At 34.5% G+C, this 16,549-nt stretch overlaps 4 protein-coding genes across 5 annotated transcripts; 3 read left to right on the top strand and 1 right to left on the bottom strand.

The window, feature by feature from the left end:
* Positions 1 to 31: 31 nt before the first annotated feature.
* LOC113506029 (tRNA-dihydrouridine(16/17) synthase [NAD(P)(+)]-like) lies at positions 32 to 4,832 on the top strand. Of its 2 annotated transcripts, XM_026888897.1 has the most exons (8): positions 32 to 463; positions 613 to 772; positions 1,161 to 1,356; positions 1,622 to 1,870; positions 1,978 to 2,233; positions 2,401 to 2,571; positions 2,649 to 2,825; positions 4,754 to 4,832. In XM_026888897.1, exons 1-7 carry the CDS (start codon positions 248 to 250, stop codon positions 2,811 to 2,813), a joined length of 1,413 nt encoding a protein of 470 aa, XP_026744698.1. In that variant the 5' UTR covers positions 32 to 247; the 3' UTR covers positions 2,814 to 2,825; positions 4,754 to 4,832. The 2 variants fall into 2 exon arrangements, with proteins under 2 accessions (XP_026744698.1, XP_026744695.1); XM_026888894.1 differs by lacking the exon at positions 4,754 to 4,832 and having other exon boundaries at positions 2,649 to 2,863.
* On the top strand, positions 3,654 to 6,109 carry LOC113506039 (probable palmitoyltransferase ZDHHC11B). Its single transcript, XM_026888902.1, has one exon. It carries the CDS (start codon positions 4,468 to 4,470, stop codon positions 5,545 to 5,547), a length of 1,080 nt encoding a protein of 359 aa, XP_026744703.1. The 5' UTR covers positions 3,654 to 4,467; the 3' UTR covers positions 5,548 to 6,109.
* Positions 6,110 to 6,422: 313 nt separating this feature from the next.
* Positions 6,423 to 8,747, bottom strand: LOC113506047 (bax inhibitor 1-like). Its single transcript, XM_026888910.1, has 5 exons — positions 8,511 to 8,747; positions 7,825 to 8,051; positions 7,196 to 7,422; positions 6,677 to 6,847; positions 6,423 to 6,596 (listed from the first exon to the last, which is right to left on the bottom strand). The coding sequence occupies exons 1-5, from the start codon at positions 8,555 to 8,557 to the stop codon at positions 6,564 to 6,566; spliced, it is 705 nt and encodes a 234-aa protein (XP_026744711.1). The 5' UTR covers positions 8,558 to 8,747; the 3' UTR covers positions 6,423 to 6,563.
* Positions 8,748 to 9,516: 769 nt separating this feature from the next.
* On the top strand, positions 9,517 to 14,371 carry LOC113506023 (pre-rRNA processing protein FTSJ3-like). The gene is made up of 9 exons (XM_026888889.1): positions 9,517 to 9,692; positions 9,777 to 10,537; positions 10,619 to 10,768; positions 11,151 to 11,258; positions 12,379 to 12,540; positions 12,650 to 12,857; positions 12,959 to 13,414; positions 13,562 to 13,761; positions 13,890 to 14,371. Exons 1-9 carry the CDS (start codon positions 9,626 to 9,628, stop codon positions 14,322 to 14,324), a joined length of 2,547 nt encoding a protein of 848 aa, XP_026744690.1. The 5' UTR covers positions 9,517 to 9,625; the 3' UTR covers positions 14,325 to 14,371.
* The last annotated feature ends 2,178 nt before the right edge of the window (positions 14,372 to 16,549 follow it).

Here is a 16,549-nt window from a genome sequence, read left to right as displayed (position 1 = left end):
TTATCATCAGTCATCACATTTCACTGGTGTGACTAGTGTCAACCGTCAAGTCTCTACTTTCGTACTTCGTAGTTTTTCACATGTAAAGTACCTTATGCCAGTTCCTAAGGTATTTATATAAATCTGACATATATATTGAGTTATTGGTGACTAATTAAATGCTAGATAGTATTTTTTTTTGGTTCCTGCTTTTATAGCAAATTATATTATTGTTGTGATTGAAAAGTGAGGTTGGGAAGACTACACTATGTCTTATGATTGGTATGAAAGCATTGGGCGACCACAATTCGTGGTAGCTCCTATGGTCGATGCCAGTGAACTAGCTTGGCGGCTTCTATGTCGCCGACATGGTGCTACATTGTGCTATACTCCAATGTTTCACAGTAATGTTTTCACTAAAGATCCCAAGTATAGAAAGGAAAACATGGTGACATGCGACGAAGATCGCCCTCTGATCGTACAGGTATGCTGCTATTTATAAACATATCTACTAAATTGGTCAAATTATTGTTAAATTTTTGTAAGTTACTATGAGCATATGGATTCTCTCATTCAATCTTAATCACTCCTTTGTAGTATGGTTTCTAATAAAATGTACGTTACGTATTTCAGTTCTGTGGAAATAACCCTGAAATAATGGCAGCAGCTGCTAAAATGGTGGAGGGACAATGTGATGCCATAGATATAAATCTTGGTTGTCCACAATCAATTGCTAAACGAGGCAGATATGGATCATTTTTACAAGATGAGTGGGAATTATTGAAGAAAATTGGTAAGATCTTTATCAATGCACTTAGCAAGTATATATATTTTTTTCCCATAAATAGCCATAATATGTAACATAAAAATGTTAAGTAAATCTGACAAACTACCTTATAACTAATGTTAAAATGACAAAAACTGTGATGAGTATGTAATAGTGTGTTCCTCCATTTGCAGGAGGTCATGGCTTTTACTTATCAACTTAACAAATAAAACATGCAGGAGTTGTAAAATAACATTTTTGGTATTCATAGTTGACACAAACAAAACAACCATAAATAAAATGAATTACAATAAGGTAAAAAAGGCTTTGATACTAAAAATCAACAACTACTTTATCAATATAATTCATTTTTATTTTGTATGAAAGTTTGTATTTCTATTACCATTTGTTTTAGTAAAGGCGATGTCAGAAGCAGTATCAATACCTATTACTTGCAAAGTGAGGATATTTGAAAGTATTGAAAAATCTGTAGAATATGCACTGATGCTACAAAATGCAGGATGCAAGATGCTGACTGTACATGGGAGAACAAGAGAGCAAAAAGGACCATTAACTGGCATTGCTAGTTGGAAACATATAAAAGCAGTTAGGTGATTACTTTTAAGTAGTTTAAAAACCATTTTATCACAATACAAATCAAGATATAAAAATAACCTTGGTTTATTTATTGATTGGGATATTTTGTGATAATAATATATCTTTGCAATCTCAGAGATAGATAAACAAGTATTTTTAAATTAAGGTATAGCTGAACAATCTCTGTTAATATTTTTTTTTATAAAAAGAATCTGTAATCTTTATAGGTACTTCAAGGGTAGTTGAATAATGTCATTAAAATGTTTTTGTCTTCCATAGGGAAGCCACATCAATACCAATGCTGGCAAATGGTAACATTCAAAGTGTGGAGGATGTTTACCGCTGCTTAGACTACACTAAAGTGGATGGTGTTATGAGTGCAGAGGGTGTTCTCACCAATCCTGCACTATATGAAGGCATCAACCCAGTGTCTTGGGAAATTGTTGAAGAATACCTTGATTTAGTACAACAGTACCCCTGTCCAACCTCATATGTAAGAGGACATTTATTCAAAATGTTTCATAAAATGTAAGTTATTCTATTTGGTTTTTATTAAGTAGATTCTTTTTAGATGTTTTATATATATCTTCTTCATAGATGTTTTACATAAATAATAAATTATCTCTATTTTAAAGATTTACACTTGAAGAAAACAATGATGACAGACAAATATTAGCAACAGCACAAAATTTAGATGACTTTAGAAAAGTTTGTTCAAGTGTTAAAGACAAATATTTACCATATCATGAAGGTAAAATCGTTTATGAAAATGACGAAAATATATTAAGAAAAGGTTATGACCTGTTACTGCCACCTTGGATATGCCAGCCATATGTAAGAATGTCACCAGAAGAACATACTCAAAAAATGGAAAAGTTGAATACAAATGAGGTAAAAAAAAATGTTTATTTTTTTATATCACAATGAAATATATCTTGTATAAAATATGCGTATTACAATTTAACCAAGCATTCAGGGAGTTCGTAAAAAATGACCTACATATAACTTTTTTTATTCTTTAGTAAATGTGTAAATATTTCATCAGATACTGTTTGCAGTATAGTGTTGCCGCCAAAAGAACACTTGAGGAATTTTCTGGGGCTACCATATCAAGAAAGAAAATGAAAAAGCTAAAGAGGATTATGAGGAGACCAGGGTATCAAGACACAAATCAAAATAACAGTAGAAATGGAGAAATATGTGTGAATGAAAATTGCCCCAATCCGCTTGTGAGTATGAACATAATTTTTCTACAAACAGAATATTCTTCTTGTTTCATAAATAAACGAAAAATTTTGATTTTTAGGGTGGGAAATGTTTGTACCAGCTGTGCAAGAAATGTTGCAAAAATAAATGCTTTGAAGAGGATTTAGATTGTGCTGGCCACAGGATACTTGTACACACAAGACGTGAAATGGCTAAAAAGTATTCGAATAATATTGACAAAACCACTGTAACAGTAACAAATTAAATTGTAAATAAAGTAAGTCTACTGTTTTGTAATTATGAATTGAAAATATATATAAGTATTTTTCAAATCTGTTTTATAATTACCGTTTATGTAAAAAAAAGTAAGTATTGTTTGAGTAACGAACCCCTGCCGCAAAAATCACCACTACCTATATTGGGTATAAGTTCGCACACCTTACAGTGCGAAGGCGAGAACTCGGAATATAATTTATTACAATCATCATCATCATAACAGTTAGTCGTATACGTCGTCTACATGTGTACCGATTTGTATAACATTATTAAAGTGTCGATGATCAATATTATATGATACTAGCTGTCCCGGCGAAATACTTACCGCCTAACAGTCGAAGATCCCGGTGGAGGCAAAATATTAAGGGTGGAAGACCCTTATCACTTAGGGTTATGAAAAATAGATAGTAGCCAATTCTCAGACCTACTGAATACGCATTTAAAATTTGGTAAAATTCGGTAAAGCCGTTTCGGAGGAGTACGGTAACTAACATCGTGACACAGGAATTTTATATCTATACTTCTATACTAATATATAAAACTAAAGAGTTTGTTTGTTTGAACGCGCTAATCTCAGGAAGTACTGGTCCAAATTGAAAAATTATTTTTGTGTTAAATAGACCATTCATCGAGGAGGGCTTTAGGCTAGAAACCATCACGCTGCGACTAATAGGAGCAAAAATACAATGGAAAATGCGAAAAATCAGGGCAGGTATAAATCATAACTTATATCTTCTACCCACGGGAACGAAGTCGCGGGCAACAGTTAGTAATTAGATATATTTGTATTCCTTTTTAATATTAGTGGTTTAAATTAATTTAGATGTAATAAGCTTAAATGATAAATATTCTTTTCATTTTTTTTTTACTTTTATTTATGTTTCCGTCGGATCATTTGCGGTTATATTGGTGGAGGAGGAAAAGGTTAGAGGTTTATGATATATGTAGCGTGCAGCGTGCTGGCACTTGGGGAACAGCTAGTTCAAATATTTTCATGTGCACGACACCCTAAAATCCGGGAAACCTACTGTCTCAAATGTTGTACATACTTGTAACGCTAACGATTTTTATGTATAGATGAGAGTTTTTTAGTCTGACAATCACGTATTCCCATGAACAAAAATACATAATGTTTGTTGTGTTATTTAGTTACCCTGGAAACTAATTGTACTCATTACGGTAAACTCAGAATCAAGGTATACCTACTAAACATGGCATTCAAGAATAAGTAGGTGCTTCATTTAATATCAAATTACATTAGCTTTTATTCAAAAGGGAGTGTTAGTTGGCGTCTAAAAAGCTTTTAGGGAATGCCTAACGATGCCGACCGCTAAAATCGTTAACCGATAGTTAGCTAGAAATACGATGCGCGCGCATTGTATGGGCTTGTCCAGCGAATAAATACCGAGTGTATTGACTGTGACTAAGCTTTTGGTCAATCTAAGTGATTGTTCTATTCTAGTACACCTAACATACAATACTAAAACCATCGAATTTGAACTTTTGTGTTTTTAAAACTAACTATGGTGAACGTGTATGTGAACGTAAATAAGCATGAAACTTAATACCAGAACCTAAATAGAGCTTAAGCTCTCAACAACATTTGTTTACATACATGTGTATGTCAATAACTAACAGACCCAATGGACAAATGTTGTGCCACACATCAGTCACCAAGACCCCAAAGAAGACTGCACGGATTGCAGCTGCCATTAAATTATCAACAAGTTATTGGTTGGTTAGTCTTCATAGCGACTGGGTCATTAAACTTCTTCATTCTGATCGAAATACAAAAAGACACCTTGAGGACAATCATTTTAGTGATATTCATTGTGCTTTATATACTCCATGTTTCATCGCATCTCACTGCGTCACTTATAGACCCAAGTGAAGAAGAACTGAGAAGCTTAGAAGTTAACAATGTTCCAGAGTTCAATCGGGATGTCCACGCCCACGTCATTGAGAATGGAAGGTGTCATCTATGTAATATCAACACAAGCAGTACAAGAACGAAACATTGTAGCATTTGTAACAAATGTGTGGACAACTTTGACCATCACTGCAAGTGGCTTAATAACTGCGTCGGTCGAAGAAACTATGTAGCGTTTATTGCATGCGTCACTACGGCCCTAATGATAACCACAATTACGGCAGTGCTATGTGTATCGGACATCGTTATGTTATTAATAAATCCAAAATATCTAAGTATTGAAGCACAAAACTTTATGAATTGTAGCTCTTCATACAACTCGTCATCAACTTTCTGTAACAATTCATTGCCTATAATAACGTTCCTGGTTTTGTTCTTTTCAACAGCATCAGCCATCGGGTGTGCTTTATTACATTTGTGCTGTTTTCACATTTATATTACCTTGTTAGGGGTGACTACTTATGAATATGTAGTAAGAAGTGATGAATCAAGAGCTTCGCCTTATAGTAATTGTATGAGTATTTGTATATTATGTAGGTGTTGTCGAAATATTTCGAAAAATGTATACACTGCCAGAAAAAGCAAAGACATGTCACAAGTTCAGGAAAATCCCGACAGTGGATCCGTAGTAGGCAAATTAGACGTTTCTCATTCAAGTTCTGGTATTCAGAATGGTGAGGCAAATGTTATGAATTTTATTAATATATTAATTAACAGCGAACTAGGTAAAGCTAAGAAAATATTTATGTATGACAAGAATAAAGTGCATCCACATGAGGAAAGTGGTAGTTAGCACAAAGTATCGAAAAGGGTCCTTAATTTGAGAAAGGACCCCATGTTGAAAGAAGATTAGAATTAATTAGAACCGCGGGAAATAATTGATCCATCCTGCGAGTGTGTATAATTATATACTTAATTTTACAATGACGTCGCACATCTATTAACAAGTTACGGCAATAAGCTAATAGGTAAGTCATTATTTTTTAATTATGTTATCACTGTGGAAGCTCTGAAAGGCGTTTAATATATAATCAAACGCAATTAATGAAGACTAGGTAACATGCATTATTGGTAACTATTTTAGTCATAATTACAAATAGCTAATGACCAATTTTTTGGAAAATGATTTGCCTTTTAGATTAGTAATGCCTTAATAATAAGGCGTTAGATGTACGAGCAGCCTTCAATAAAACTGCCCTGATTTAAGGTTGATGTAAATATTTAAATTAAATACACAGGTATATACTACGCTGACATGTTGTTTTGCTATTTATAAAATAAATCTCTGTATGTAATAAGTTTTTATTGATGTTGACTTTATCGACAAAAGAATAAATGTGATATTTCGTTACGAACTTGGCTTTTCAATACTTTTAGAACCTTTAATTAAACTAAGTGTACAAGTCCACCAACATGAAATGAAAATTGTAGGCAGTTTATATTAAGTTTGACTCACAGCTTGATGCCCATATAAAAAAAACTAACTTTGATCTTGTTTTAGTAGAAAGTAAAGCTAGTTATATATATGGAAAAGAAAACGCACATTTAGGTTCCAATCAGTTATATCATTTATTAAACTTGTAAATTTCTTAAATATTATATAGTTAATAAAATTATATAAATAAAACAATATTTAGAGGAATCCCCCCAAAGTATGAGTAGATATCCTTGCCTTCGCGAAACTTAACTTCATCATTGCGTCAGAAATTGATGACTAATGTATACAACTCACACGTAAGTGTATACGTAAATGCTTGGTAACATGGTTAAGTCTTGCGTAAATAAGGAAATTGCTATTATTAGCAATGTTTAATCACGTTTGCGGCGGCGATTCTGTTCCTCCTGTAAATAAAAACATATAATTTGAGAACTTGTAAAAATTAAAAAAATATATATATATATATTCAGCATTAAATACGAACCTTCTGGGACAAGATAATTAGCAGTCTCCTGAACATTCCGATGAAGTCAATGAACAGTTCTAAGGCGTGTTGCACGAAGTCCTTGCTTCCCATACGGCGCTTCTCAATGATAAGTTGGGTGTCGAACAGAACGAAGCCACACATGAGCATGAGTCCCAAGTACAGATGAGCCTAAAATATAATAAAAGGTAACAAAAATATTAGCTATATATATACTTACTTTCATAGTGTTTCAATGAGATTATTGGGTACAACAATTTGCCTGGCTTCATAGCCAAATAACAGTAAGTATTGCATACAAAGTTGTTTACATGCTTATTTTTGAATATTTACCTTTCAAAGACTTATTTTGTGTCAAAACTTGTTTTGACAATAAATATTTATACTCATTATGTTGGAATTATATTCCATTATGATGAAACATTGAACTTTGTACAGTGACTGGCTTTTATTCTAACCTACTACTGCTATGTTTGTTGTAATTTATCAATACATTATGTATTAAAAATGCTGACTTACTTGATACAGGAGATGAGACTGCATAAAGATGTTGACTAAGGTCATGAGTGACATAGACGTAAGTAAGGTCATCAGTGTGCCTCCCAGAAACAGCCAGCTTCCACGTTCAGCAAGCATGGCAGCAATAGAGAAGCAGACAAACACCAGTGTGGTGCCCAAGAGAGCTGTCACTATGATAGATGGATCAACAAAGCTGACATACTCCAGCAATGGCCCCAAGCTCATACCTGAAAAAGAGGATGGAAGGTCAAGGTTACATATTTGTAAGCATAATATTTATGAAACCGAAAGTAAAATCCCACAACCCTGTCATAAATACAGCATGTTTGTACTCTACTGTACTATAAATGTTTAACTAGAGCATGAAAACACAAAGCAATTTGTTTTTGCCGATTACAATATACTTGTTTTTTAAATCATCACATTTATTTGATAGCTTCCAGCATAGCATAACACCTTTACAATGATATCATTTAAATCTTGTTGTATGACCATCAACTCTTGAAGGCCGCTTTTGATATCTGATCTTAGAAATTGTTCTTCCTGTTATTGTGATTTTTAAAAGAAGTACTTGAAAAGTTTATGAGAGATGCTTGTTGATGAAGTTGATAACACATTATTTTTTTTACCTGAAGTAAGGCCAAAACCAAGCAAGTATCCCAGACGGAGGTTAGTGTTCTTGCCATTGTCAGGGGTTGCAATGAGCATAAGCATAAGACCAGCTCCAGCAATAGCAGATAAGATTCCAGCTTGGAACCAGGTGTACATATCAACATACACTCCAGCTAAGGCTGAGCCACATGTCATCATCAGGGTTCCATATACATTCTTTAAATGCTGGCGCACAGGAGGTTCTCTAAAACAAAAATAATGTTACACACTCTTTCATCAGACTGATACAATTTCATTTACTCAATTTATTCAATTCAATTACATAAACAACTACATTTATTCAGTTTATAGTGGTACTAGCTAATTATTCGAATTATAATAAATATATATGGTGGGTGTATACTGCAGTCAACTTGCCTAGTAGCAGGTTTTTCATTGGGTTTCTAATAACTTTGATATATCCGAAGTAGTAGAAACATCATAAGTTAAAGAGTAAGCAACAAAATAATCTACACTAATATCACGAAAACAAACAAATGGTATGTCACAGAATTGATAGAATGGACCTTGTACCACTGTAATGTTCTAGAATGATGTTCTCATTAAAAATTTAACCTAGTTAATCATTTGTTATATTAAAACAAGGCAGGTTAATGCATGATATGGATAAAGCACAACAAGCAACGTAATATTATGAACTTACAGGCGATTTTGAAAACTATTGACGAAAGTTTGAAGATTAGGAGTCATGATGAAGAAATCTAAAAATAAATTGTTTTGATAGATTCTTTTCAATGAAATCTCAAAACCACTATTAATTATTTGGTATAACAGCTTATTGCTCAGTACAAAGGTAGCAACTGATTATTTATAGAATGCGCACAATACACGAACTGTTTTACTGTTCAGAAACAATGGTGATTTTGGTGAAATTTTGATTGCCATAATGAAAAAAGTTGCATTGACGTCATCAACTGATCAACGCTGACATTCTATACAGGTGCACTAATAACCTGATTTAGAAAAATATTAAGTTTGAAGTTCTTAGGGATGGAATAATGTAATTCAGGCAGTGCTTCAGCTTTACATGAGATGCTTTTAAATTGTTTTCCATATAAAAAGCGAAACTAGAACACTTGGACTCTTTTTCTAAACCCAATCATTTAAATTAAATATGAAGTACCGAAGTTAAATTAACTTTGTATGAGGAAAACCTATTTTAACAGGAGAGATGGTTGTTGAAATTTGCGACAGACTGCAACATTTTTTAGCTTTAAAAATTCCATAAAAATTCTATTTGGCTGATTTACTTTAGCCAATGGAAGATCAACACATTTTCATCAGAATGACGTCATGAGACATCCCGTTATGAGTGACCGACGTCATAGAATAACAAAGTTGCTACCCACAAAATTTTGAAAGAAAAAGTTTTTAATTCTCATTGAAAACTAATAGTACATTTTATATTACAAAGCAGAAGAGTTGGAAAAATTCTTAAGTTGTTTTAATTTACCTATTTATTGAGGAAGGCTTGGAATAAAATCGGGGATTCTTAGACTCATACCTAAAATATGTGAAAGCTATTTTATTTTTAATATAATTTAAGTGTTAATTGTTGTCGTATTTAAGTTGATCGTCATTTTAATTTGAATTATAATTTTGGTACCACAGAGTACATTACATATTTTAGTACGATGTCAAAAACAAACGTGTGACAGCTTCACTCTCATAACCTTAAAATGAAAATGGTTGTACATGTGTAGTTGTAAACACGTTATAGTTATTTATTTATAGTTGTGGTCCTCGTCTTCTCTCAAGATGGGGAAAAAAACTAAAGTAGGAAAACAGCGAAAAGATAAATATTATCAACTAGCGAAAGAAACAGGTAAATTAGAGTTTAAATTCCTAAAAATTGATGTGTTATTTACTGTGTTATATTTACGTTAATTAATATATGAGGTGATTTTAGGTTATAGGTCTCGAGCCGCATTCAAATTAATTCAATTAAACCGTAAATTTGGGTTTCTTCAAAAGTCTCGAGTATGTATCGACTTATGTGCTGCGCCTGGTGGGTGGATGCAGGTAGCGCACCAGAACATGCCACTTTCCAGTGTGGTCATCGGTGTCGACTTGTTTCCAATCAAACCAGTTCCAGGCTGTATCGGGCTCACTGAGGACATTACCACAGAAAAATGTAAAACAGCCATAAAAAAAGAAATAAAAACATGGAAGGCTGACGTCGTGCTAAACGATGGTGCTCCAAATGTTGGTCTTAACTGGATTCATGACGCGTATCAGCAAGCTTGTCTTACACTTAGTGCCCTGAAATTAGCCACACATTTCTTAAGAGAAGGGGGATGGTTTGTGACCAAAGTTTTTAGGTCAAAAGACTACCATGCATTGCTGTGGGTGTTAAAACAGTTTTTCAAGAAAGTTCATGCAACAAAGCCGCAGGCGTCCCGTAATGAGTCATCTGAAATATTTGTGGTGTGTCAGGGCTATATTGCTCCTGATACCATTGATCCAAAGTTTCTTGATCCCAAGAGTGTGTTTGAAGATTTGGATATTGTGAAGAAGCAGCATTTGAATATTATGCATCCTGAGAAACAAAAGAAGGCTAAGGCCGAAGGGTATCTGGAAAATGATTACACCACTCACCATAAAGTTTTACTTTCACAATTCTTGAAACCAGATCAGGATCCTATAGATTTACTGCAAGGATGCTCTGAGGTATGTTGTAATCTTATCCCCTTTGTTTATAAACTTTTACTTGCTTGTATTATGTTCTTCTAATGACTTATTTCATTCCAGATTGTTATAGATGATAAATCTATTTTAGAAAATCCTAAGACCACTGAGGAAATTAAGGAGTGCTGTAAAGATATCAAAGTTCTTGGTAGAAAGGATCTGAAAGCTTTGCTCACCTGGTTCAAGCAAATGAAGGAGTTGAAGGCTTCACAGGTAAAATAATACAACCTTAATTAGGTTCGGGTAGTATGATTTTAATTGTGCAATGTTTACATATTATAGTGCAAGAAGTAGTTTTTTTATTATCAATATGTTTTTATTCAAAATCAAAATCCATTTATTCAAAATAGGCTACAAAGTAGCACTTATTGAATGTCAAAAATACACAAACAGCTCCCTGTATCGCCCACCCTTCACCGCTTCCTAAGTGCTCTAGCTGTGAAGAAGAAACGGCGCAACAAACTCCACAACATAGCACTTCATCTTCTTAACAAATGTTTATGAATGAAGTTGGGTACTTTATTATAACAATATAGATTATTTTCTTGATTCTCAATCAATAAATGTAAATAAAATATGTGGTATGGATTTTCAGGAAGAGAAAACAGAAGAAAAAGAAGATGGCAATGAAGAAACAAAGGAAGATGCAGATGATGAGAAAGATGGAGAAGATGATGTTGATGCTGAGATTGCTGGATTACAGGTATATGTATATTATATAAGAAAGATGTTTTACTCACACCATTTTTAGCTCAAGAATGGCTGAACTGACACAGGCTACTTTTTAGAGACACACATAACCTGGTAGGAATAAACAAAGATTGTAACCATCCATAGCAACCGTTAAAATGCTGTTGTTTTGGTGATATTACATTCTGATGTTAATATGAAAAGGTATTTGTCCCTCTAGCAAGTGACTAAAATAGCTTGTAGACAGATGGTGTCAGTCAGTTTAGTGCATAACTGGCTTTTTATTTCGAAATTTTATTGTGTCATCCACTTATTGAATCTTTCAACAAATTTTTAGGTCTAGCTTGAATGGCCCATATGGTTTATGTTATTTTAAGAAATATTTTTAATTTAAAGCTTTTTTTTATGAATATTAATCGGGGAATATATTTTATATTGAACATTAATGACATAATATAATAACTAATTTACTAAACCTGAATCATCTGCTTGCTGTTTTCCAAGTTTCATCAGTTGGTTGTAGGTAACCAACTAATTTAGACTCATCTCATGTAGGATAGGAAATAGTTTTTTGTACATAATATAAATGCTTCATTCCATATAGATTCCTCTGCCATAATGTGGCCCAAGCTGTAAGGTTTAATACAATAAGATTGAATGAACAGAAATGATAAGGCTGTCAGTAATAAGGGCCTTTTTTTCCATACCTTGCTGATTTCTGAAAGCTAGAACAGTTTGTAAGTCACGTAAGACATATATAAATACATGCGTTTCTAAAGATATTCGACTGCACGGATAGCCGAGTGGTTGAGGTCACCACGCCAAACCCACTGTGCGCGTCGTGTCGCGGGTTCAATCCCCGCGTAGGACAAGCATTTGTGTGATCCACTAATGCTTGTTCTGGGTCTGGGTGTCATTGTGCATGTGAGTTGTAAGTTTGTAAACCTGTTTAAAAAAAACCCATAGGGCAAAAAGCTTTAAAAATATTATAATTATTTTAATCGTTTAACTGTTAAAAATATTATAAATTAATTGTGACTACTTGTGCCATTCCAAAAAATAGCTAACCATTAATTACAATTATTTGGTATTTCATTGTGTGGTTTGAATACGAGATATTCGTTACTGTTTAGGATGAAGAAAGACGCCAATCAAAACGCAAGAGAAAACAACTTAATAAACAGAGACAAAAGCTAGCAGAGAAAATGAATCTGAAAATGGTACTCAAAGGAGATGGTGGGCCTATTCTTGAGAGCAATGATATGTTCCAGCTATCTGACATTAAAAATGCTGAGGTAAGTAACAATGAAATATATGTAAAGATAATTTTTCAATAGAAGTAAAAGAGTTCTCTTGAAAAAAATGACAAGAAGTCCTTTTAACCAAAGAAATTACGTGATTTAGGAACTGGCGCGCATGGTAGACCAGCAACCTGACATAGTTGCAGAACAAAGTGAAGATTCAGATGACGAATTCAAAGTAAAACAGAAATACATGAAATATGACACAGAGTCATCTAAACTGGATTCATCAGGAGCATATTACAAGGACTCAGACAGCGAACTGGAAATGGAATCGGATTCTGATAATGAACAAGATAAGGAGACACTAGGTAAGTCTATTTTTGTCTAAATCTTGGTACTAATGCTAATTTTAACCAATCCAATCATCTTTTGTACTTTATTTATTCTAATTATGATATTTGCTTTCCAGCATTTTCTGATTCGGATACTGAAAATAAGAAAATCGCCAAACTTACAAAACTCAACACTCTGCAAAATGCTAAGGTTCCTAAATCTAAGGCTATTCCCAAGAATCACCCACTTTTGACTGACTTGGATAATACTGACTCAGTCTCCAGACGCTCTTTGAAAGCAGATCTATGGTTCCAGAAAGATAGTTTCAAAGATATTGATGAAGATGATGACGAAGGCGTAGATTTAGATAAATTAGCAGAAACTTATGTAGAGAAAGGTAAAAAAGTTGCTGAGGAAGGCAAACCAGCTAACTTGAAAAATGGATTGAAAAGGAAACTGGATGAAGAGAGCTCTGATGATGATTCTTCGGACAGTGATTACGACGTCGAGAACAATGTAGCTCCCAGCACCGGAAAAGCTGGCGCTAAGTCCAACAAGAAAGATGGGTTTGAAGTAGTTCCAGAAGACCCTGGTGTGTATCAATATTTTAGATATAATTTTATTTAAAAAACTTTTATGCATGATTTTAGTTATGTATCAAGCATATAGACTGTTTAGTAATCCATTTATGTATTTTCTTGACAAAAAATTCTTTAATTCATATTTCATGTTTCTATAGAGTTAAAAAGGCTGAAGAAAACTCTCAAAATGGACGCGGAGACACTTGCATTAGGGACAATGATAGCTACTTCAAAGAAGTTCAAAAGGGACTTGATTGACGATGGCTGGAATCGTTATGCCTTTAATGACAAAAATTTGCCAGACTGGTTTGTGGAAGATGAGAAAAAGCACATGAAAAAGGAAATCATTGTACCAGAGGTAAGCGAGATTAAAGGTATTAGTACGCACAATGGGCTGACATGGAGCCTACGTGCGGGAAAGGGAGCCCATCACCAGGGTGTTATTGATTAACAGTTTTATTTTATGTTTTGTTTTCACTCTTTCAGAAATACACAGAAGAATATAAAACCAAACTACAAGACATCAATGCTAGGCCGATAAAGAAAGTGATAGAAGCTAAAGCAAGAAAGAAGAAGCGTACTATTAAAAAAATGGAGCGTGCCAAGAAGAAGGTTGAGGCTGTTATGGAAAACGCTGACATGTCAGAGAGAGAGAAAGCGCAACAAATCAAACATTTGTACAAGAAGGCGCAGACAGATGGAAAAAAGAAAGTCACTTATGTAGTTGCCAAGAAACATACAAGTGCTAAGAGGATGAAGAGACCTCAAGGAGTTAAGGGTCATTACAAAGTGGTCGATTCTCGTATGAAGAAAGATTTGCGCGCACAAAAAGCCAAGGAAAAGACAAAAGGGCGAGGCAAGAAAGGAAAACCGAAGACCCACAAACCTCCTCCCAAAAAGAAAGGAAAGAAGGCTAAATAACTAAGTTTAATGTGATGTTAAATATATTCTATAAAACTCCCAATGGATGTTTTTGTTGTCATTGAATATTTGAGTGTTACGTTAGTTTTATAATTTTGGCAACCTAACTGCAAAATAAAGCTGTGAAAGATAATACGAACGCGAATTATGTACTTACATATTCTGCCAGTACATCTACCATGATCATTTATCCATGAAGTCTACCTTCTTATATTTCCATACCAAATGGGTAAAACAGCGCTGTAATCATGTGAACGTTACGTCAAATCTATCATAGATATGGTTATTACACAATCTTACTCAATTATGGATATCACACAGGTATCATAAAAAAATATATTGTAATGCTATTTAGCAGTACGAAGTAGTTTCTTTTTCCAGGTTACTTTTTGTCGTATCGGGCGAGCCTAATAAAACCGTGGTCCGATGGACACAGAAAATCAAGGGGAATTTTGAGGAAACAAGATTTGAAAATATGGTTTTCTAGAATCTCGAATTTACTGAAAGATTACTGGACGTATTTGTAGATTGTTTATCACCATTTTCTTCTCACTTGTGTGTCTGACTTGTCAAATTTGTTCTAATCATGACCCCTGGTATTATTAGTGTGGAAAGTTGTTCCATTAGCTGGCATTACGAAGATTATTTTTACGACTAAGGTCAGGGTGATATTTGAATCCACGTGCGTCATTCGCCGGAGTTCAGGGACAGACACGCCATATAAATGATATCACTTCGCTTGGTGGCCTTGGTGTCTAATTCTGATTCGCTCTAACTACGCCGTCTGCCTACTAAGTACCACTGAGCGACTTTATGCCCAGTTTGCAGAATAAATATTCTGCGCCGTTGTGTTTCTGTCCTCCAAGCTACGTATAACTATAATTTCTCATACTTAATAGGTGTTATTTAGTTTCAATACAACAATTACGTGCTTACATTTAATCACAAATCAACCTTGGATGTATAATAATCAAGATGTTGCATACCCTTATTGATGCATGTGTAACTTCTTACAAAGTACCTATTAATATAAAAAATAACAGTCTCTAAGCAATGGTATCTATTTCTGATGTATTGCCTGTGCATCTCTCTCGTATATGAGATACCTATAGGTAACTGAAAAGATTAAGATACTCGGAAGAGAATAAAATATGGTGTGAGGTGTAGGGAGGAAATGATGGTACGTGGGAGGTAGGTGGTAGGCGCTAGGCGGGGCGCTCGGCCGGGCTATATCGAGCGCGCGATCACGGCCAAGGCCGCGCAGCGCCGTCATCGCTCTCAACTCCGGTCGTCCGTACCCTGTACCCGCAAATCGTGTCCATATCTAACAACGTGTTCACAACACTAACCTTATTGCGTAGTTTGGCGCTCGTAAATTTTGACCCGATATGCAAAATCTAATTGTTGTTTTGCTGTATTACCGACAAAAACGAGGATAATTCAGCTAGCAAGGGTTGAGATGCGGATTTAAATAACAAAATATCATCTCATGTGATAATTCTGAAAGTTCTTCAAGTAAGAAGCTTTTGCTTTTAATTGCGAACCTTTGAGGCCCATGTTTGGGTAGGTTCTTGCTTTCTCTAGGGTAGGTACTTACTGTAACCAGAGCGGTGAAGGTTCTCTAAATTTGGTGGCACTGTTCGCAGTGACGTCCGCGGAGGCGCAGGTAGAAGCTGCCTAGGGTGTAGGGAGGGTGGGTGGTATGACCTCGCTCTGACAAGGTCGCTGGTTCCATTCCACTTGGCCACGCCACTCATGCCTCCCTATAGTAATCTTCTATAATGATTCTCGCCTCTTCATACTTTATCATAATAAAGTGTTTGATTTGCTGTTTATATTTTCATATTTTTTTTGATTGATTCTTCAATATTATGTCATTAGCTTGTGGCAGAGTTAACAACATGGCCTGGCCGTTAACGTTTATTTGTAGCTACTTTCATAATCTATGTCGTATACCGGATCCAAGGATGCTTGTATCTGCACTTTTGTACAATGTAGAGCCAGTTATAACGAGAGTTTTGTCCACAGCTTACTAATTTGCTATTAATGTTGTATCTACACTTTTTCAGACTTATGTGGGGTAAGTTACAATCTCACATTTCTACTTAGGGCGAAACTGCTACGCAATACGTCACAAATGCATAATGTTAAAATGAACCAACATGTATATTATATACCTATTCTAAGGCAACATTTCGACGTAGTTAATCCAGACCGTAATGATA

Source organism: Trichoplusia ni, chromosome 2 (genome assembly GCF_003590095.1).
Source record: "Trichoplusia ni isolate ovarian cell line Hi5 chromosome 2, tn1, whole genome shotgun sequence".
Taxonomy (NCBI): domain Eukaryota; kingdom Metazoa; phylum Arthropoda; class Insecta; order Lepidoptera; family Noctuidae; genus Trichoplusia; species Trichoplusia ni.
Note: the sequence above shows the minus strand (reverse complement) of the source record. Positions and strands in the feature narration are given on the sequence as shown.